Source organism: Mya arenaria, chromosome 3 (genome assembly GCF_026914265.1).
Source record: "Mya arenaria isolate MELC-2E11 chromosome 3, ASM2691426v1".
NCBI lineage: Eukaryota > Metazoa > Mollusca > Bivalvia > Myida > Myidae > Mya > Mya arenaria.
In genome coordinates, this window is record NC_069124.1 from 15,225,695 (window position 1) to 15,250,103 (window position 24,409).

At 32.8% G+C, this 24,409-nt stretch overlaps 1 protein-coding gene across 3 annotated transcripts; it reads right to left on the reverse strand.

The window, feature by feature from the left end:
* Window positions 1–24,409, reverse strand: LOC128228443 (receptor-type tyrosine-protein phosphatase kappa-like). 3 transcript variants are annotated; one of them, XM_052939757.1, is made up of 34 exons: window positions 24,296–24,358; window positions 21,514–21,530; window positions 19,714–19,869; window positions 18,037–18,258; window positions 16,661–16,909; window positions 15,631–15,822; window positions 15,073–15,252; window positions 14,722–14,859; window positions 14,391–14,531; window positions 13,959–14,090; window positions 13,608–13,745; window positions 13,267–13,398; window positions 12,836–12,973; window positions 12,475–12,606; window positions 12,083–12,226; window positions 11,566–11,700; window positions 11,285–11,405; window positions 10,865–10,992; window positions 10,505–10,659; window positions 9,996–10,083; window positions 9,667–9,743; window positions 9,416–9,452; window positions 9,026–9,123; window positions 8,664–8,792; window positions 6,360–6,514; window positions 5,501–5,636; window positions 5,132–5,269; window positions 4,805–4,928; window positions 4,532–4,605; window positions 4,055–4,186; window positions 3,606–3,731; window positions 3,217–3,362; window positions 1,852–1,987; window positions 1–1,192 (listed from the first exon to the last, which is right to left on the reverse strand). In XM_052939757.1, exons 5-34 carry the CDS (start codon window positions 16,857–16,859, stop codon window positions 1,121–1,123), a joined length of 3,873 nt encoding a protein of 1,290 aa, XP_052795717.1. In that variant the 5' UTR covers window positions 16,860–16,909; window positions 18,037–18,258; window positions 19,714–19,869; window positions 21,514–21,530; window positions 24,296–24,358; the 3' UTR covers window positions 1–1,120. The 3 variants fall into 3 exon arrangements, with proteins under 3 accessions (XP_052795717.1, XP_052795716.1, XP_052795718.1); XM_052939756.1 differs by lacking the exon at window positions 21,514–21,530 and having other exon boundaries at window positions 24,296–24,409; XM_052939758.1 differs by lacking the exons at window positions 1–1,192; window positions 1,852–1,987; window positions 3,217–3,362; ... (1 more) ...; window positions 4,532–4,605; window positions 21,514–21,530 and having other exon boundaries at window positions 4,095–4,186; window positions 24,296–24,409.

Consider the following 24,409-nt stretch of genomic DNA (forward strand, 5'->3'; position numbering starts at 1 on the left):
AAGGTGCAGAAAACATGGTATATATTGCTTATGGGACTAAAATAGATCATAGTAAATCTTTCATTAAGCATTTACCAATCATTTTGTTTTGCGTTTACAGCTATTACATACACGATTACAATCTTGTTATAAGTATTTAATATTTTCCATAAATGCATTATTTAGTAAAGGTATATCACTCAAACTTTATGTTTGTTATACATGTGTACGTATTGATTTTGAATAAGAATGTCACTTTAACAAATTCTACTGTTGGGATGGGGTATACTAGTTTGTAACGAACTCGTAATTAGATACACGTACTAATGAAAAGGTGATACGAAAGTACCGAACGTCCTAATGATGTTAAAACACGGTACTCATATATATATATATATATATATATAGCTGATTCTACTTTGATTACAATAAGAACCATTTTTTTCAAGTTATATAAACATAATTATAATTTTTTCTAGTCTAAGAAAGAAATAAAAAAAGAGTGGAATGAATGCACATAATTCTCACGCGTTCAACCATACATATCTTTACATCAACCAATCATTACTTGTGTAATGCAACAATTAGGTAAATTAAAGTGAATACACAAGTCTTGCGATCTACAAAACTGATACGTGTAGTAAGTTATGTCAAAGAAAATGGCACTTGGTTTAACAATAATTGCGGATTAATTTGCTCAGGATTTGAAATTTTTTAATAATAGCACAATAAATTAAAAGATTAAAAGTCCATATTACGTACACTAGTATTATTGCTTTATATTGAATTTTAATATTTTGAACACTTGTGCGTATGAAAAACATCACCAAGTAAAATACGATACAAACAAAACGCTTGAATCCTTCACTCGAACCGTAACGTTTCACACATGATACATTTGGATAACATGCAGAAGGAAACATATTCGATGTTCTTCTTTAGGCGTAATTATAATCTACATGCTTGCGTAGGTGGTTTCAGCATCCATGTAACTGGCAACAGTTACACCTCCGTTTGAGTAGATGGTTTTATCGTCTTTATATTTCTGAAAACATTGTAGATTGTGTAGGTGGTTTCATTATATCACTGTCAGCGTTGTTGGTTTGCATTGTTGGTTTCATCATTAATGCTACTAACCACACTATAGGTTTGCGTAGGTAGTTTCATCATTCATGTAACTGACAACGCTTTCGTAGCAGAACATAAACTGTGCCTGAAAAAAGGGATAACAACTTTGATGATTGGTAACAAATTAAAAACGTTAAGGTCAATCCGTCCAAGTTTAATCAGAATATGGTTTCAACAGACAAACATCGAAATTACTTCATACGTATTTGTTAAGTTCATATTTGGTACAAAAACAATGAATCATACCAGAACTAGTTCAATCAAATGTACTTTTGATTTTTCTCTGCCATATTTATCAGCATTTATTAGGTTTTCTACCTCAATAGCATTTAACAGGTTGTAATCACTGGGGAAGCCTTGACTTGTTGTGCGTAATGCTAAGAGCAATTAACAACACGCCTTCCACTCGACATTTGTCGTAATCACTAATGTGATATATTATCCTACACTAACTACTCTAACCTTACATTTAAAATCGATAAAGTCTGCTTATCCGTGTCCTCAGACTGTCTTATAACTTTATAAATGGATACATACTCGTCCGTTAAGACATCCTTATATCCGATATATCAATGTCAGACAAACATTAGACATTGGCGATAATGTTTAAATGCTAAGTTGGGGACAAGCTGGCGTCGCCTTGTCCTAATATGCATGATGACCTGAAGAATGGATACTACCATCTATCCGATAACTCTCTAACATATAAATTACCATTTAACATAAACGATTTTGTTTACGTACAAAGTTGGGTATAATCTGGTGTCTCCTTGTCCGAAGATGTCTGATGACCTGAGGAATAGACACTTCTCCATCCATTCGACATCTCTCCAATATGTTAATGAGTACCACAAACAGGCCGCTCCTCTCGGCTCCATTCCTGGTGAGATATACATAAATGTCAATGGATTCTGTATAGATCTAATGACAGGTCATGCCTAAATACGGCCGAATATCAAAACAATGAGAACTACTGCGACCCAAGAATTTTAACGACTGTGTTTGGATGCACAATATTAGAGCGAGAGACACACATTTTTACAAAACAACAAACATTTAAATGCTTACATAGAAATATATATATATATATATATATATATATATATATATATATATATATATATATATATATATATATATATATATATATATATATATATATATATATATATATATATATATATTAATCAACTATCGCGTATTTGATGCGATATGGGGACAATCACGGTACCAATACTCGACAATTGAAGAAAATATATGCCAAAACTCGGCCAATATCGACCAAACTCGGCCACTATCAACTAAACTCGGCCAATATTAATTTCCTCCTTTTTGATTGGCTACAAAACTCGCCAAATACAGGATTTGAAAAAAATGGACAATTTTCATTGGCTGTCGAAACTCTCCTTTTATGAGAAACATGTTTAAAATATTCAGCCACTTTTGTGTCCGGTTTGATATTACGGTTGTATTTAACCCGTTGTTGGATTTTACGACTATTATGTTTTTGTACACCGACAAAATGGATGACAAAGGTGAAACATTTGACATTTTGTAAAATGATTTACGAAAATAAGACGAAAAGACATGCTTTCTTACACTGCAAACTGCTTTATTCTTAAGTATCTTCTATGTCACTAAAGGATGCATGTCAAAATCATAAGCATAATCAAGTCTAGAAAAACAGACACCGTGAATGAATGGTGAATGGCTTCAATGTAAAATTAAGGTATGTTATGTGAATGAACGAAAATGTCTTTCCATACGTAATAGTCAATTAAAAAATATTCATTTATTAGGTGATTTGGTCGAGTTATTTGCCCTAGGTCAGCTGTAACCTAATACAGCTAAACCCGGACAAATGACTCGGCCAATATAAAGTCACCTAATAAATAACATTATAATGTATATGTTTGGGGAGCCGCTTTGGCGCGGTTGGCAAATATCAATTGATTTGGATGTTTAAACCAGAATTTGGAGTACTTACCTAACCATACAGAATTTTGAGTACTCAACCTAACATTTGTCTTAACATTCAGCAACAAAGTGTCCAATATCACATAAAAACGTATACTTCATGAGTCAAAATGATATGAAGAGATCACTTACAAGCATTGTACAAGAATAGGAGTGTCACCAAGTGTGGGCAGAGCGCGTTCTACATCGCTTTGAAGCGTAATCATGTGGTCAACATTTGCAGGTACACTTTCTTTAGGTGTCCATTTCGTACAAGTTATATGGTCAAAATTTGAAGACTGAAATAGAAGAAAGCATTTTTTAAATTGGAAACTTAACTGTTTTTCAATTAATATTATCTATTTTAAGTACATGTTTGTAAATACCTAATAGAGATAACCATACACGGCTGATTCGGCAAAAAGGAATACTTTTCATAATACTTTTTATATGACCCTGTCAATTTTATCCACTACGGTCATTTTAGATTTTTTGTCCAAATCATTATGTAAGACGAGCTACAAAATGTTTTAATAGAGTACCGTTTCCTTATACTCCATCTTGTACGTTCTTTTCACCGAGTAGCTCCGAGTTGTCTCTGAAATTTTCTTGACCAAGAACTTGGCTGCCACAACAGGACTGTCATCAGTCGGTACAAAGCTACCAACCTTTTTTATGGAAAACAAAGTAACAAAGTAAGCATTATTTGCACCGGCGATTGGTTTGATCCCGAGCATTTCGTTTAAATGACTGATTTACATAATATCTAAAATATGCATGCTTATTTATTTTTTTTATGATAAATAAAACATAAATTCAGAAATAGTCTTTGTTTAACACCGATATATTTGTAAATATATATAACAGTTTATAATAAGTAATATATTTATAGATAAACAGTCGTTAACATTCTAAACATAATAATGCAATAGACATATATGGCCAAACGCCTCTACAGAGCCGCTCTTATATACAGCGGAATCGTATTTACTTTTTCGTCTCCATGGTCATCGAAGGCTATCACGAGACGGATGTTGTGTTCATGGATTAGCCGTAGGTAGTCAATAACAGTTGTTTTCAAAGGAGTCTGAGATATGACAAACCGGTTGTCATTGATGTAATCCTAAATTAACAAGAAACAAAAAGTTAATGAAAGCATTTGACTTTGAGGAGCTTGTTAAACAAAAAAAAACTACTATATCATTGCTTCAATGCAAATTAAAATACAAACAGAGGAATAGAAAGAATTGGAAACATTCAGGAAAATATTGCCATTAACATCAGTTGCTTGATAATTCCCATCAAAAGATAAAGACAATTTAACACCTTGATATGATCTTGAAAATTCAGGGGAAACCTTGAAACACACTTTGTTTCGTTACAGAAATGTTAAACGGAAATAAAAACTATTATTTCAAGCTTATATGCACTCAACTGAACGTAAATGTGATGAGTTTTAGACGCTTACCGGAATGAAAATAGCGTTAATGTAGTTCGTCGTGCCAGCTACGGGTGTGTTTAAGAATGGTCTATATTCATCAGCTGTATGTTTAAACAATACATTTTTCGATGGAGTGATAATATTCTTCCTGCATCATTTTAGAGATGGATATGTTCATGACAGTTTCAAAAAATCGTGCCATTTATTAGTAACATATTAAATGCTAGCGCATGCAATAAATATTTGTGTTATTCAACAAGTACAAGTGCTTTTATATCTCAAATAAAAAACTATACATACAAGCAAGTATTTCCTTATATCGGTTTTTCTCAATATTGTCTGGCAAATTTGCAGTCTGTGAGTCGGCTTTGTTCTTGCGTTCGTCTAAGGAAGTATTTACATCCGTAACATCAGTCTGCAACATCTAAAACGTATAGATAAAGAAAACAAATACATTGTTTAATGAAAATCTTATAGGTCAAACTAAAGAAACATGTACAGTAGTCGAAAGTTTAAAAAAATCACCGTTTATTGGGACAGTGTCAACGCAAATTACATAATAAAAGTAATTCATATTGAAACAACAGTTGTTTTGCATTTTTCGATTAGCAATAAGTTCAATGTTACCTCGTAAAGTGCTTGCAGTTTCATCACATCTACCTCTCCCTGAATTGTATATGTCTCAGCAAAGTTTTCTGTCGACACAGGCTCATTGGCTAAAACTAGCATCTCTTTAACCAGCGTATGAAGGTATCTGTACTGGCCCTGAAATAATGTATTTAAATGTTATCAAAAGTGTGATTAAACTGTTACTGATATCGTAATTTATTAAAACGAGAACTAGTTTTTGTGAAACATTTAAATAAAACATACAGTAATTATAGCGAATACGTTACTCTATTCTGTTAAACGGTCGAATTACGCTAAGCTTAATGTTAAGACAACTAAACTACTATGCAACTATTTAACATACCAATATACTTGTTTGGCACTTACCGCAGTTTGAACCATATTGACTCTCTGGTCCCGCAGATTCTTTACACATTCAAATATGTTAACTGTTCCCAATGCTTTACCTGCCTCATACAACACATCCATGGCTATGAAGGTTCCAGTTCTCCCGACTCCGGCGCTAAACATGAACAAACGCTCACTAATACAAATATTTCGAAACTACATGTTTCAAATTAATCAACATAAAAGGCTGCTGAAATATAATTAGTACCAAGAAATCATGAATTGGTGACAATTTCAGGATTGGCAAAGATTTTATACATTTTAAAAACGAATTCATAATTCTGTTTCGTCAATTTACGTTATTTTCTCATCAAATCGGACTTGTCGAAAAGTAAACCACGTACGGTGTTCGTGAAAAGGTATAACAAGAGCTGTCACTGAGTATGACAATTTTTCAAAAATATTTGTGCGATGATATTCATTAATTACCTCATGTTTTGTAACGTTAAAGCTCGTAAACGGCCACATATTATTATGTATGTGCATATAGATTGCATTAGATATCATCCTAAGTGTGACCTTGACCATCACTTATATAATTTGGGCCTTTCACGCAACACACTGCATTTTTGCGTCGAACGCATTTTAAAAACAAATCGAGAAATAAAAAGGAAGGGTGGATTGACGCGTTCTGCTTTCGGAAGCATACAAACAAACAAATGTTGATCAAGTCACAAAACTAAAAAATAATGATTTGTACCTTTACATAAATGAATATTAAAATCATTGAGTGAATTGGTGTGTATCATACTTGTGCATTTATTTAGTGACATGTGTATGAACATTGAACAACATTTATCTAAATATGAAAATTACCCTGACAAAAACATAGTATCACCTGCAATGCACCAGCCATGGGAGGATCTTATCTTCGTCATGGGCTCTAACTCTTCTCCAGAAATGTATCAAACTTGCGGGGCTGTTTGGTACATCCTTGTCAGGCCAAGCTGTATAGTGAAACTGGGTTACATCTGTCGTTGAATCGGGATGCCCCTAGTCAAATACCAAACCTATTTACGTAACTTGTTCTCGTTTTATAGAACCAGACATCGAAACATAGATTGTCGAGTTTGTCCATAGTATGCTTGTTGCAAAGAACATCGACAAACAAACCATAAGAGCCTTTGCGGTAATTATATATAAAAATGTAAACAAAAAATGCTTAATTTAGTCAAAATCTTTGGTTACACTATGAAAAAGTGGAAGTGTTTTATTTCATGCTTTTTGATGAAACATCAATTTTAACAGTAAAATAACAACAGTTAAAATTAACAATTTGATTATTTTCACTGTAATCTAAGGAGTGAAAAATCAAATTGAAGAACTACGTTTTAAAATCGAAGGTGGTTACTTTCCCTTGATCGGACTAAACGTATCACGTAAGAGCCAGTCAATATTGCTAAGAGTAATTTTTTATATATATAATCAAAATAAGGAAGAATAAGTTTAAAAAAAAAAATACTTTTGTGAAATATACATAAAAACATGTTTTCATACGTTTCTAAAACTTAAAGTTGAATGTTCAAGTATATGCTTTGTAACAAACACGTTGCAAACAAAAATAAAACATGACAGTATTTTATTCACGTCTCTTCAGACATAAAAGAAAACAACTGAAACTCGATGTTATATTATCTATCAAATCTTTTTTCAATTTGTATGACTTTGTGTTAAAAACTTCCAGAAAAACTTATACGCCAATTGATTGATTCTTTTTACCCCACCCACAACCAAGCGTGGTCAGCCCTACCCGTCTTCAAACCATTTAAGATAGTGCGAAAAGAATCCCCAATTTATAGTGTGTATTATTACCATGTGAAAGACGCGTGATTAGTACAGATACATATTCCGACGCTATTTTTATATCAACCAGTATTTACGTGGTAGATAAACCCAGCAAATGTCGAATTAAAAAATACAGAAAATGTGTAAGTTTTTGACAATTTATTTCCAACTGTACCATCTGCTGTCTATTCCCTTTAATTGTTATCATTTGGAACATAAATGTATTAAGAAACGTCATTGAAACGTTTGCACTTAAACACAAATCAAACATAAGAAAGTTAAAACCATTTTTCATAATTCAAAAAGGGGGTATTTAGAAAATAAAACAAAAATACTAATAGAACTCCGAATAAAAAACATTAAAAAAGAAATAAAATGTTGATTTAATATCACCAATGATAAAAGAAAAAAAACTATATTTCGTCGTTGTGCAAAATATGTTTTCTATGACACGCGTGAAATAAAAAAAAACACAATTATACACTGAAATCACCAAATATTGTCTTTGTTTTTTTGAATTCACAAAATTCTACTCAAATGAGTATATGAAAGTTGTTGTTTGGTATTTCTTTAAAAAGTTAAAAACAATCGTTTAAAACATAGCATATAGGAGTGAGTGCCTTTAAAATGGATTCGCTCACGGAACAATATGAATGAGTGACTTGAAATAGCAGATTCTAAAATCTTAAACTTGATTACATAGGTAATCATTTGGAAGAAATGATTAGCTAATATATGTCGCTTTTATTTTTAATAATGTTTTCTTTATTTGCTTCCAGGTTTAGTACAAAGATGCTTTTTATTATGAAACTCAATGATCACACAGTTTTAAACCTTTTATTTTATAAGACAGATTGTATGTGATGCTCATAGCTTCAAACAATGACTGCATCGTATCTTTGAAAAGTTTTTTACATTAGGTGCTCTGAATTGTATTCCTCCGTCTGCATATAGAGTTGGGGTCTCTATCCATAGAAATACTTGGGGTTTACCTATAAGTTTATTATTATATGTTTTTATTTGTTACGGTTTAAACCCCCGGTAAATTTACATTTTACTGTCCGTTCCAAGGCAGTACATAACAATCCGTGATAAACATACCTAGTTTTTTTTATACATAGTATGTATGCACTGTGTTGTTTGTGGAGTTATGTGCTGTTCTTCCATGTTTCTTGTTTTTGTTTTTATGTGTCTGAGGTGTTTACTTATAGCCATTAAACCTGGCTTGCTACCGAGCTTGTTTCTGTAGTTTTTCCTATAATTTTTGAAAAACGATAGAAACATTAAACCATTTAATACACAAGATAACTTACAAGTAACCGTTTCATAACGCTATATGTATAATGCATGTGCTTACCTCTTGATATATCCGCAAACGACGAATAGTAAAGTCTGCATACTTTTGTTCATGTTTTAAAGCAAGTACAATAGCATCATTCTCAGGCTGGTCGTTTTTTTCTGATGTCCAATATTTCAAACATTTCATCTGAAATATGAATATTAGTCATTCAAGTATACTATCTTTTACGGATGGATGCATGGTATTTTGCCCTTCAAAACACAAAGAACACATTAAAAAAAAAAACTTTAAAACTGCTTACTATGTTTTATAACTGATGGAACCGAAACAGTTGACATACAGGTATAACACATTCTTAACAACTAGCTTGCAGTGCTTACTACTTTACAGTATAATAAGATAACTAGATGCAAGCTCACCCGTCCTTCTTCAGATAGATTTGTAACCATGACAATTGTATTTATTCTTTGTTCCAAAATCATACGACAAAAATCATTCATTGTTGCCTCGGTTGGTCCTGCAAAATCGATTTACAACGATAAATCGGTCAAAGGTATATCTTATTGCTAAATTAATCAGGTTAAACACATTTTATGTTTATAAACATGTAAGCTATGACTTTAAAGGAATACGCTACATTTCAACTTGTTTCAAATTTGATACTATGCCATTTTTGAAATACAATTTTGAACAAAAAAGAGAAATTTAATACAAACTTACGCGTTTAAGTTAATCAGACAACTCGTTAAAACTTGTAACCAAATTTAATCATTCTCTTCAGTATTTGCAGTCGCATCAAATTGTCTTACCTTGAGCAGCTATGTAACAGTTTTGTCTTTGGTAACCCTGCGCAGAAAGAGAACAATGAACAATGTTTAATATTATGGTGTGTCGAACGTAGTTGAAATTATACATATTGTTGATAAGAAAGATATAAAGGTTGAAACGAAATAAGTACATGTCTATAATATAGACATCTCGGCGTTGTAATTATATATCAAACCAAAAATTAGTATTTACATCCATAACTAAAAACGATAAATATTTTAATACAACATACATTGATATGGCAGGCATTTATATAATCAGTATGTGGTTTCCCTTTTAGTTTCTTCAAAACAACTCTGGAATGATCATCTGAAAAAGTACTACGGCATAACAGAACGGAAAAAAACACTTTATACACAGAGATATAAATCGACATTCAAGAGTAAAAAAAAAACGAAATGGCAAAAGGAGGACAGACTTAATAAACGTGATCTCTAGCGCGGAAATGGCTTCCATCTTCTATCTAATAACAAGGACACCATGATGTTAATATAAATTTTAAACATGAAGTGTGTTTGTTAAGCCAATGCATCTGGACGACACATATCAGTTTTTACTTACATGCATACATTCCCCTGTATCGGTTCTTTCCATTATGCACCGGGTCTGAGGCCACATGCGTGGCATGGCATAGTCCTGATGGAAGTTTCTGCAATGATTGCATGTTACATACACATCTATTTACTGTATAACTTAATATAGTGTGAAATGTCCACCTCCAATTTTGCTAAGAATAAAGACGCAATAGCATGTGATATTATCATATGCTTAAACTTCTTCCTTGCTTTATCCCCAGTAATTTTTTAACTTGGCTTTTAATTTAAATCTTTAAATTTAGTCTCAACACCTTTTGATTACGCTGATATACTATTGATTTTTTTGTGATGTCAGGTGTCACATTTTGAGCATATCGTACATGGTATTTTTTACTTGAGCAGTAAGGTCATTTTTAGTCTGCTGCTGATCACCAGTGGGTAAGCCCAGAACACCCGTTTTTGATATAAGCAGTCAATTCCAAAAATATAGCAGATTGAAGTAGAGTAGTATTGCTTCGTTAATCTTTTCCTTACCTGGAATTGCTCCATGAATAACGTGATGCTGCTCTGTAGCAAATACTCTTTGAAGTTTTCCAAAGATATCTTTGTCTTTGAACACTGTTCTACTCTTACAATAACCTCGTTGTTGTAATAGACACTGTCAACATCCGGACTATCCTCATTGTGTCCTACAAACACGTTTTATGTTTCGAACGTTTATCTTTATTTTAAAAAGTAGTCGTTATTAATATGATTGATTTCTTTTACCTTCAATTTCTTTGTTGAATGACAATGGCTGCCTTAAATAACAATGACTACTTTAAATGACAATAAGTTATTTGTCCTCTTTATATCATATTGACTAATATGTAACTATATGTTAGGGTAATATACCAGTTTCTTTTTTAATTGCATCGTTCACATATTCTGATAGGGGCAAAGACGTCACTCCATGGTTTGAGTCATCTCTCTTCTCATTTTCATCTGTCAAGTTTGTAAATCCACTGGCATCTTTAGAACACCTAAAACGAAAGAAAATGCCGTGCATTCTTTTCATTTCGGTATACCGTTTATAAATTGATGGTAATTGAAGTGTTTTTTGGGGTTTAATCTCAAAAAGCACATGCTAGATGAGGAACTGCTTTCAATCCCATAAGTAACACTTTTTATATGAAACACTACAGAAATAAGCTCAGAAGTCGAATGTTTCAACATAAAGATATAAACATATAATTGGATAAGAGCATGAATGTGTATTTTTCAATTTGTCCAAGGGTTTAAAACAGTAAAAAAGGCAATGTTTGCTAGTATTACAGTGGTTTGGCCCGTCTTCTTCTATACAAAACGAGGACAACTACCAAGAGCACTGCCATCACAACAACGACACCAACGCTTCCACCAACAGCAGCAACCAGACCAGGACCACTCGCTTGTGCTTAAAACATACATTAAAAATAAAGCAAATTGACTGTAAAACATGTAGTTATTGCTTATTGTAGTAAATGTGTAAACCTGTTTAATTTGGTTAGTATTTTTGGAATAAAACCCATTTCGAACGAAACCCGCATTCGAATAAGTTAAGAAGTTAATTAAACCTTGTGTTACACAGGCTTCTCCTTCAAACCCATCAATACATCCGTGTTCACAATGTCCGTTGGCTTTGTTGCAAACACCCTCACAGTTGCCGCACTTATGGGAGCAGTTATGGCCGAAGTGGCCATTGTCACACACTGGAAAAAAACAGTTTTCAGGTATTCATTCGTTGAAATGTTCGTGTTTTTTTGTAAGTTCCGTAGTGTTTTAGTTGCTGCTATTGAAGATGATTGAATTAATCTATATCACTTTGTTTGTTTTGTCCAGAATTTGATTAAACATGCGGCTACTGGGCTCTTGCTTCTACGTTTTAGTTCATATCAATATCTGTTACATTTGTTACCAATTTCCTTTATTTGTAAATATGTACTGGCCAACAACTAGTGTTTTACACAGAACCTACTATCTACAGCTTTATTGTTTTGTTTGAATACCAAATTGTTTATTGTGTTATAAATATCGTAAGCGATGTCTGAAATGAAATGCCTATAATTCACTTTATCATCCTCACTGACAAACCTTCATGACACTTGTCTGTAATTTTATATCCCGGTTCACATACGTCAGTGGCGCATATTCCAGAGGCTGTGTGGCAGGTCGTTCTATTGCCACAGGCGCCGCATTTGTGTTTACAACGAGCTCCATACATTCCCGGAAGACATTCTAAGAGAAGGTAGAAATATACAAGTATTATAGTATTTAGCTGTTTTTGTTTACTATAAATAATACAATTTGTTTGTAAGATTTTGATTATATTACTAGGTTAATTATAAGTATTATCATTATTATTATAATTTTTATAATTATCATCATAATTGATCATCTAAGCAGTTGTAGCATTGTCTATAGTAAGTTAAAGGTAAAAATAAACACGTCAAAAGGATATTTTGTTCACCCTTTTTCCAATCTACCTTCGTCACAGAAGTCGCCACTTACTCCTGGGTTACAGTCAGGGCAAATACCAAGTTTCTTTTCACACGTTCCATTACATGTTTTACTACACGTCTGATTACAGGCTAATCCATAGCTTCCGTCCGCACATTCTAGAATGAGCATAATTTAAAGGTATATACATGTAATGTTGGCCACCTTTTGAGTAGCATGTGCGACCTTCACTGTCAACACTTTCTCAAAGAAACCATTCTCATAAAACACAAACTAAATCAAACGTTACAAGACTATTTAATGACAACGATTAAAGGTGCATCATTAGTAACGCTGGAACATCTCCCAAGTACATTACATACATATAGAGCAAATGCGAATATTCACCCTGATCGCATGTGTATCCTTGCCAGCCAGGTTGACAACTACGTGGACATTTGCCGGTAGATTTGTTGCATGTGTCGTTTTCGAAGCAGTTCAAACACATCTCTTGGCACTCTCTCCCGAAAGTCCCATCCTTACATTCTTATGGAATGAAGGAAATTAAATGGTAGTGTATGGTATTAAACTACCTGTTGCACAACACATGCTTGGAATGGGTTGTTAAAAAACTATTTATGTAAGCGTATTGCTTATTGCTGACTATATCAGATAGAAACTGAGATATGGGCATTTATAATTTCAGTGTTCATGAAAGTTCAAATAATATTTCTTTTGCAGCGGTTTGATTTCTGGTGTTTTTTAATAATATATTAACTTGAGAAAACAACGTTAGATAGCTAAGGTTGCTGATTCTCTTATATGAAACAATGAAGTACCTTCCTCACAGAAAGTGCCATTCCATCCATTGAGACACGCGAAACACTCTCCAAACATTTTATTACAAGTTCCATCGCATGTTTGGCTACACACATGTTCGCACTTATTTCCATATCTACCGTCTTCGCATTCTGAAACGTTTTGAATTCTAAGCAAAACTTGTTACAATGCACAAACTAAATGTTGTTATTTTAAAAGGTATGTTAAATAACCATTCAACTGTGGCAAACCCAAATATATTGATTGACGCATTAAGAGTATTTAAATCTGTGTTACATAATCATTATTCTGCAATTGAAAACAATTTAAATCAGGTATGTCATTTTGCTTCCGAAATTACCTCTGTCACACATTTCCCCCTGCCATCCTGCACTGCAAGCATTTATGCACACACCCGTACTTTTCTCGCACGGTTCACCATTAAAGCAGTTGGAGCAGTTACGTATACATCCAGCGCCGTAAGTTCCATTGTCGCATTCTAGTCAATGCAAGAAATTACTTGTTTAGAAGAAAACATATCATCACCCATCTGTCATCGAGTTTCAATTAAAGATATACGCATAGAAAGCGGTATAAGTTTGATTGCGTTTTAAGTGACTAGTAGTTAATAATGCCACACGAAAATAAGAAGAGATGTGCAACTGTATCAGCTTTAAATTATGACTGAAACAACGGATACAAAAGAACAAACCTTTCTCGCAAAAGTGCCCTTGCCATCCACTTGTACATGCTGGGCAAACACCGTCCGTCTTATTACATACACCATCGCATTTTGAGCTGCAATCTCCAGTACAGTTCAAACCATAATTTCCATCTTGACATTCTATAATGTGTATTTTGTGTTTCATTACAAAAGTCCAGGTGTGTACGTTCGTTAAGAATTGGACGTATTTGATAATTAGCTCCGAAATCAAAGGAGCAAAACAAAACAACAATGAATGGTTTCACTTTTTTGTTGTCAACTCTTTTAATTTGTTTGGAAGAACATCCTTTTATGTACGAAATATCCATCCCTTAATCGAATCTCGTTTTTTACGTGTTAAAACAAAGTAATAATAATGAATGCATATATCCTCTACAACGAGCCTTTTTATGTATAAATATATTACAATATTAAACTCACCCTGTATGCACGTTGGGTCTGCAGTCCATCCCGGTGCACACCCTTGATCACAGTATCCAGTCCTCTTGTTGCATGGCAACCCGTCTAGACAGTGACCACAAGTACCGAAACAACCCGCCCCAAATCGACCATCATCACAGTCTGCAGTTTGAAATATGACGTGGTTTTACATTAAGAACTAATGTATGGTAGAGTTTAGAATCTGACCATGCAATTATAATATTCAACATAACAAAATATACTTAGATATTGAGTAAGTACATGATGCACAGGCCAATAATATGACTTTTGTGTTTAAAAACTACCGATATGTGTTTATTTCCTAACATACCATCCAAGCACGTATATGTTGTTTTGTAACCACTCTTACAACCATTTTTGCAATATCCATTCCAATCGTAGCAATAGTTACCAAGGCATTGGCCACAATTGTTTTCACATTCATTTCCCCAACGTAGGTAAGGGCATTCTAAAATTAAATAAAAACAGTCAAAAGTTAAATACTGTATTTGAACTATTTATTCTACCGCAAAGTTGTTTTACATATTTTTACATACATGTTTTCACTGTCTGTTTAGAATATTTGCAGGTACACATGTAAACCTAGCTCAAAGTGAGTTTCAACGTATTATTATTATTAGTAGTAGTAGTATTACATCACATAAATCAGAAAGAAAAATACCTGCAAATACTTGAACTTCGCATAATGCAAGTGTCCCACCAGACCTAGATATTCTAATAAGCCTTGCTTCGACAGATGTATATATTTCTGTAGGTGTCAATCCCGAGTTATCAGTAAATACTGTAGTTCTATTACCGCCTGGAACTTGGGCTGTCTCGACAGCATATCCCGATAAATACCCTGAAATATTAGGTGTTTTTTTGACAGCACGACGTCTCATGGACCAGTGTTATCTAAGTATTACTCACATGTGTTTGTATTGTAATTGTATGAGCTCGATGCTGACATTGGTTTGTAGATGAACGTCATTGCCCTTGAATCATTTTGAAATTACAATATTTTATTGATGTTCACGTACTTTGATTGTTTGTTATTTGACTATACTTTATAATAAGGACACAAGCAGGTATGTGATATTTCCAATCTAATTGGTTTTGATTTAAAAATATATTTTTGTTGAAAACGCAATATTTAGTTTTCTGTTCAGAAATGAATTAATACTAAGAATTTTACAACCATAAATGTTCAAATCATAAATAAACTGTTTGGCGCTTTTACCGGTGCTATATTCGCTAATCACTATCCTGTTAACTTTCATTTTGGTGCCGAGGTCGACTTCCCACCAAGGGTTAATTGGAGTCACAAAGACACAAGGTGTTGTGGTGGTACCGTCTACCGCTGCTCCAGGATCAGAAGTTTGTTGATTGTCCTCACTATAGGATGCTGTCTTCCTAAGTGCAACATTTCTTCCTGTAAACATATCATAGTAATAATCTATAGTAAAGTTAAGTTTATAGGTTTGTTGAAATGAAATTATCAATAACATCTAAAGAGTTTTAACACATTATTGGACGAATAAAAACATTATATGGCAATTCTTTCATAAATAATTGTGATTTGAAATGACTCTTTGAATTTCAGTTGAAGATTATCTTATGTTTTTATTTATGTATATCTGAAAAAAAAAACGTTTATTGCTTAATAATCTAGTGCCCTTGTTAAGTGATCTAGTTTCATTGAAGTAAACTATGATAGTTTTGGAATGTATTTATCCGGATTTGTTTACAATGTTCTAGAATAATATACCTATTTCATGCACAGAACTATAAGAATAAACAAGAATCTTCTTGAAGAAAGTTCATGAGAAATTTTGTAGCATATATGTAATATGTTTTGGCACGTTCTTTTTTTATTTTCAGGGCAAACATTTCTGAAGTGAAGTCTTTAGGTTATATTAATAGTTCAAACCATGTCTCACCAGTATTTGAACACAAATATGGGATTCCACCTTGATATGCGAATGATTCAGAAAGTACGGTTGGAATTTAATAGAGCGCATATAGTGTTTCAATATTTTGTGTGGATTTAACTGTGTGTACATTAAAAATAAAGGATCAAAAAACATATAGAGTGTAGCGTTATCTATTCTTTTGTTGAACGGTTAGTGAAACATTGTTGTTGTTGTTTTAGTCTCTTGGTCGTCGCAAAACGGTTTCATTAAGAAACAGAGTGTTTAAGAAATAACGAACTTACATCCAAATATACCTTACAATAATGGCAAAAACCTTGTCTCCAACAGTTAACATACCAATATTAATCTTAATATCACACAGCACCAGTTGTGTACTTTTATTTATCATCTCAATTCTAGCTGAATTTCCAGAAAGTGACCGCCCACAGTTCACAGCCATTTTATCACTGGGCGTGTCCAACCCATCATGTTGGTAGCACAATTGTCTGTCCGCGTCCGGTGGGATGTAGTTTCTATCATCAGGAGTATTCAACATTCTATTGCTTGGATAATTTTCGACGTAAAGCTTAAATTTGTCGTAAAATCCTGTAAAACATGTGTTTTAGTTAAAACCTCAACTGATATTTTACTTCATTGTATGATATATCATATAATTACATTTAAAATTTGATTAAATAGCGCATGCATTAACTAATCATTTACAATATTTTGCATATATAACATACAGGCGACTGTGATTGTTTGATAATACAATGAAGTCAAGGTATTTCCGACATAAAACTACGATACAAGAGCTAATGCCAAGCGGGCAAAAAGAGCCATATTACATCACAAATCACAGAGACCGACATTCAAATATCGTGCTCAAGTATGGACAAACGCATTGGAACGATAAGTGTAAACAGATCACTATGTATAATATTAAGACTAACATTTGCATAAAGAAAATTAAAACCAATCATTGGACATATTCAAATATATTCGAAATTAAGCATCAGCCAAAACACGTTCACAATGATACGTGATAGTACGTAATCTATAATTCAAGTGTGTGCACTTAAATGATTTAACTTTATACATGTCACGTATCTTCGTTAGTGTCATAATGGAGAGGAAGCAAGACACTACGTATACGTTAACGTGCATGTGTGTCTTTCTTTATGGGTGCTACATAATCAAAGTATGTGTACCTTTTACAGGTTTTAAAACATGTACTCGTTACCTAGAACAAATGAAAATCATGTGATCTGCTTAACTGAGATTTGAGTACGATCGCATGAGGTGAACGATTATGATATCTACAATAATTTTTCAGAGTATGCTATGGATAGTCGAGTAAACTATCAATAAACAAAGGAAGCGAGATTTTGCAAATGACTTTTGAGAACAACTGTACTTCTACCTTATGGATAGCAATGTTATCCATAAGGTAGAAGTACAGTTGTTCTCAAAAGTCATTTGCAAAATCTCGCTTCCTTTGTTCATAGATTCAGCCTCTTTTTTCCATTAAAATCCCATGAACAAAGAATATTCAAAGAAAAAACTGTCCTTAATGGTTTACATTACTTCCTTCGAGAATTATCTCTTTGGTTGGTATCTTAACATGAATCTAAACAAACACCATTAATTCACACTATTCAGAATTTTTCTAATTCTTATGACTTTTATTACGAACATACATACGAATAAAGAATAAAGAATCCAAAATGTACCTTGATAAGGAGCAGACGAGAATGTTTCTAGCTCAAATTTAGACAGATAGACATCCTTTTGAAAGAAAATGATCCAGTATGGTGGAATTTGTCTGTCGTTTGCAGCGGATGCGTAGTTTGTATAACTGCATGTATTTGGGTTACCGTCATTGGCCTCGCTCGAATAATGGTAATCCGGTTGGTTGTCTAGATGTCTGGATTTTACACCTAGTGCAACATCATCTGAAAATGAAACAATATCTATATTATTACATTATAAAACATATTCATTATGTAGATGGTATCTCAAGTATGAAAACCTCTTTGAAAATGACATTATAATAGGCGAAAGCATGTATTATCCTGAAAGCTAGACACATCATTTTTCAGTTTTAATTTATTTTTTCTTGCATACCGGACGTGTGATTCCGGTTATGTGAACAGTGCTGGAAAAACCCGTCTTACAACTTTCCTCCGATGTACGATGGTTAAGGAAATGTATATATAGTATGCCATTTCAATGAAGCACAATCAAATTTATAAGTGTGCAAGCCTTATAATTAAAATTGAAAATAGATAATCGTAAAAAGGTTATTTTTAGAAGAACTAGTTGACGCCAATAGTGATTTAAAATTACTTCGCTTTATGACGACAGTAAACAACGTCACACGTGCGTTTCGGTGAAATGTACAACAGTGCGTTTTGTACATGATATTTTACAAAATTAGATAAGTTAAGATATGTAAGAAAAAGTCATGTTCTCCCGGTCCGAATCGAAATATCCGACCCACGGGCGTGCTGCGTGGCCAGTAACTCAGCAAACCTCGTTACCGGCTTACGCACGTGCCCTCGGGTTGGATTTTTATATCCGTACCGTGAACACATAATAAATACTTAAAGACTTCCTGGCTTTTCGTAATACTTATTTCCATACAATGGCAATAATAGTTTGAATATATTGAACACAATTCTAAAGATAATAAAGCCCGCGGAGCGAGCAAAGCAAGCAATCCCTTCTAAATCATCAACATTTCGAACAACATCTTCAGACCGAATTAGATCTTACATTATTTTCAGTAGGTGGTAAACAAAATTATGGCGGCAGGTGAATTCAGTTGTTCAATTGTTATTATAACGAGTTATCGCGGTACTTATTGTAGGTAGCAAGTAAAACGTATATGGCTGTCATGGTATGTAATAATACCTTAATAAACTGAAGTCTATCAAATTGTGGCAAATTTAAAAATGAAATAATGTAAATCAACAATATACTTTGGATTTCTCTTATAATTTAAATTTTTTATTACATAAAACAATCTCCCGATGCTCTTTAAATACAATTCAAATGATTTTGTTTTCTAGTGCACATATAGCGTTAGTGCCTAGTAAAATTATTCAGGGCTTGCTTTTAATAGAATATTTATAATTATAAATAACCCAACGATTGACATAAATAGTTGTGAATTAGAATGTGAAATTAATATGCTTATTTTAAAGCAAACAGTGGCGGCCGCGAACAAAGTATATGTTAATATGTGTCATTGGGCGATCATCCGTTGATTTGTTAAATTATTTCTTAAACAGTTTGATCACACTCGTTGGCATAGGTTTTTTTAATGAATAAAAAACTCGCATGATAAGCGTAAGCTTTAAAAGTGATATGAAGCAATGTTAAAATATCTGAGTACTTTTACGTACAATACTGACAAGCAGGTCCAAACCAATGGTCACCACAGCCGTTGCTACATGCGCCTGTGACGTCATCACACTGTAGGCCCCCGGCGCAATGACACAGATACTCACAGTTTCGGCCGAACAAAAATAACCCATTTGCATAGGATTCACATAGTGGAACTGCAAACATAGAGAAATGTTATGTGGTTTAGTGTTAGTTATATTAATATATATTCGTTTCACCTTCATGAGTAATACACCTATATGGAACGAATTGCTTTGCATGCGATTGAACATATTCATTTCAAAGACCAACTCCAACGCTTTCCATCATCGTTAAGGGTAATCTACAACTGTTGGTGAGGAAAGCGTAATAGTCATAGTCAAAACTAAATAAAAATAATATTGTTTTTAACATTGTTTCCTGCAATCGACTTTTGCACTGTAGATGGCCCTTTCAAAACAAGATTTTTTTGTCAAGGGCACTTATGGCCACTGATCAAAAGGTCTTTGTGATGAAGGTTGTTGTATTCTGTTGTTGTTCAGAAATGAGCATAGGTCAGAGGCAAATGGCCTTTATCTCCGTGAACACTGGACAAAAGTAACGTAGCAGGATGTTTGAAAATAACCATGTTTGACAATTAATCTGACAAAGCAGAATAAGACGGTGGTATACAAGGAAAATTCGCCAACAAAATAAGTAAGATGATTGGTTAAATTGAACTACGACCTTGGATAGGGAAGTTTCTTTTTAACACATTTCGCAACACGACGCTTTTGAAGAATATGGTAGAAATGTTCAAAGCAAAATGGATTGAAGCTTCTTCTTTAAAAATGTTGCAATTTACGAAATGTTTCAATATGCGTACAAAATATTTAAGAAGAAGTACGAACAAGATTTTTGTCGAAGATATCCTGGAATACAGTTGGGTGCAAACTTCTTAAAGACATAATTAAAATAACACCATATCATAGGAGCTTTCCATGACCAAAATTATTGGGAATAATATCCTTGAATTGGGTACAGACTACCTTTTACTGTTTTATTACGGAATGATTTGCGTGATTGATGTCATTATCGGAAAAAGACCGCAGATGGGCTGATTTAAGTGCTTGGAGTCCGAAAGAATGCGCACGTACTTTAACCATACCAACTGCACTCATATCCCCGATATTGAAATCAATCAAGCATTTCATTATTTATATTCACACCAACAGTTCAGTATTATATCCAGAATAGTTAAAAAATATACTAAATTCTATTAAAGAAAATATTTTAGTTATTCTTTCTAATCCATTATGAAAATAAAACGACCCGAAGGTAACCGGAAGTTTGTCAAATGACGTCCTAACAAAGTGAGAAAAATAACAGGAAACTTTAACTTAATATACTAAAAATGGAAACACTAATGCCAACATTATTTCAACAAATCTTAAAATAATATTTTTAACACGCTGATTTGAGTATCTTGTGGCCTGTTCAAAAAAGAAGCAATAACACGATAAGCAATTTTAAATTTACATGTATTTTCATACGCTATCATTCGCGATCCGAAGATGTTGCGTGCATCGGATAATAATCGCAATTGCCAAACAGCCATTCATTTAAGGAATTGAAAGTGAGGTGTAAATATTGTACAGTGAAATATATAAGATATAAGTTGAAATAACAAAAGATCACAGAATCAAATTAACTTTGATTGATCAATATAAAACCAAAAATAATAATCGATAGTGTAACGTAGGATATTTGCAGAAAGTAGATAAGTTGAGAAGTTGACAATAGATACAACGTTTTTGTATTTGGGCATTCGATTTACTTACCGTGTGAATCTACAAAACTGGTGGCCCGTGAACGATAAAAATAGCAGTAAATAATAAAACAAACATTCCATTCTTATTCATTTAACTAATTATGGTAAATATTCGCGAAATAAATAGTCGAAGTATAATTACTTGTATAAAGCGGTAATTTGTTCAAATATAAATTCAGTTTATATAATTTTAAATATGACATTATAGTGAACATAAAAGAACAAGGCTTTGTAATATAATCAAAAATTACCTGAACAGTCGATATAAATCGTTACCGACAAAAACACAAAATATCCGCTTCTCATTAAAAACTTTCCCATGATAATATGTTAAAATAATTGTATCTGACTATAAAAAGGCTATACATGAAAAGTTAGAGTGAGAACTAGGAAGTGAAATTCCAATTTTTAAGTACTGGCAATCATTTGACCGCCATGGTCATAACTATTTTATTATCAACACTTATACAGAGGAAAATGCGCTACTTAATCCAAACTGACAATCGAGCGTATGTATGTATGCCAACTGCTTATCATTAAAACAATCTTTAATCTTTAAACCGAAGCAAATTAGGTAGTCCGTTAACCCCATTTATATAGATATAATTTAAAACGAAACAGAAATGGAAAATTATTTGAATACATAATTTCGCCATGAAGAATAGCTTAAAGGCTCAGGGTTAATAGCATGTGAACAATTTTTACAATTTAAAATACTTTGTGTAATAAAAAAGACAATGATAACATTAAAGATGAAACTGATGTAATCATGTAAATTTATAATATTATGCAACATTAATTTGGCTGCAAGTCGAATTAAAATCTACATGTATGCAAGGTGATAATACTGTTTAAAACAGTTTTGCATGGAAAACATTTGTACTAGACTAGACATAATCGACACTTTATACACTAGGTCTTTACTAATTAAATACAGTCGACATTCAATAATATAACCCATAGCTGGTGAGGCTCTTCCGATTGTTTTTTTTAACAGAGAGGCTATAAGTTTTAATTCATTTTAAATAAAGTTTTAACATAAAATTCGTAAACCTTTCTTTGGCCAGTGCGCTAGATTTGATCCATATTTTTGAAATTTACATTTTCTCACGGTAACAGTAGTAGTATGATTATGTGATTCATTCTAACTTTTTAATATGTACAGGGGCATTTTCTATGTAATGCAATTGCAGCTGAATTCAATTCAATTCAAGACTTTATTGCCTCCAATAATGAAGTTATGTGAATAGGAAATTGATTAAATGAGGAAACACATACAAAAGTAATTGTTGAATAAACATAACATATAGATAGGATGTATGTAAACAATTGTTTAACGACTAAATATGAAACATACATTAAATATGAAACATATATACCAGGTGTTCAATGTGATAAATACCTTTACGAAACGAAAAGAATGTATTTTGAATGAACGCATGATAAATATTTACAATAGCAAGAAAACACTATATAGCAATTGCACATTATGCAGATAGTGTAAGATTTCTATGTATAATGAATATACAATGTACGAGTCATGTAATAGTTCGTAACGACTTGACAATATATTACAATATATCGTTCACTACTTTACATATACCTAATCATCTATCAACTTCGACTAATGAAAGTCAGCTTTAAATAAAAAGAGTACAAAGCGTTAAGACAAACATTTTCATTAGACCTATTTAGTAATGGCGGCAAGAGAGCGCCAAGAAAATGGAGACAGACCAATGGGAACGAGGCTAGCAAGTTCAGTTACATTGTCATTTAAATACATTGACAATACATGCACTATAAACTCATCAAGTAAGTGGACAGTTTTTTGCGTATTCAGCAAATTCATGCGGCAATTCTTCTTGATAAGTACAATTGCATTTTACACACTTCATGTTCCTTAAGTCAAAATTTTGCTCCATAGTTAAACAATAACTAGCTAGATGTTTCGAAATTATCGTTGTTTACTTACGATGTAAATGGCACTTTGTTGGATACATGAATGCAATAAACAAAATACATATGTAACATAAATTCTGGATCATTTGAAATGTTTCACATGTGATTTTCAGAAGAACTGATTGTTCTTTTGACGTATGATTTCAAGATGTATTTTGAGGGCAAAACAGATTCAACAATTAAATCATCTTTCATATGAACAATGTTATATTGTTGTAAAATATACCAGATATCTGGAATAAATCCGTGTTTAACTGTTTTTATATCTCGTATATACATGTTATACTTGCAAGTAAATATTTGCTTTGTAAAACAATGGTAAGGAAGGGATAATAATTTATGTAAGAACCTAAGCTTTAAACTATCAATTTCAAAACAGTTTAGCCCTAACATAGACTGGACCATATCTGAGCATGAACGCGTTGATACTTTGTGTTTTTTTACTTCGACTATTTATTTCGCGGACATTTACCATAATTATTTATTCTAAGATAGGCAAGAATGGAGTATTCATTATATCATTTAGTTCTATTTGTATCGTTCACGGTACGTACCACCCGTTTTGTAGATTCCCACGGTAAATTTATCGAATGCCCAAATCGAGGGGTAAAAGCGGAAAGGTTCCATCTTCTTCTTTATGGAATGTTACTTAGAACCTTATCGCATTCACCCCTCAATTAACGCAAATACAATTAATACGAAATAATTAGTCGGAGGACATATACTTGTACTTAGCGGAAAAATAAGCAGATATAAACTCAGTTTATTAACTTTTAAATATGACATTACAGTGAACAAAAACGACTACGCTTTATAAAATTATCAAAAATTACCTGAACAGTCGATATGCATCATTAATGACAATAGCACAAAATATCCGCTTTGCATGAACAACTTTCCCATGATAATACGTTAACATAAGTGTATCTGAAGACTATAAATGAAAA

Excerpts from the sequence above, each read along its gene's own strand:
- LOC128228443 (XM_052939756.1), bottom strand. The coding sequence starts at position 24,365 with ATGGGAAAGTTGTTCATGCAAAGCGGATATTTTGTGCTATTGTCATTA. Across the intron at positions 15,823-16,660 it reads TGATATTAAGATTAATATTG|GAAGAAATGTTGCACTTAGG; the intron begins GTATGTTAACTG and ends ATATGTTTACAG. Across the intron at positions 6,515-8,663 it reads GTTTGCGGATATATCAAGAG|GGGCATCCCGATTCAACGAC; the intron begins GTAAGCACATGC and ends GTATTTGACTAG.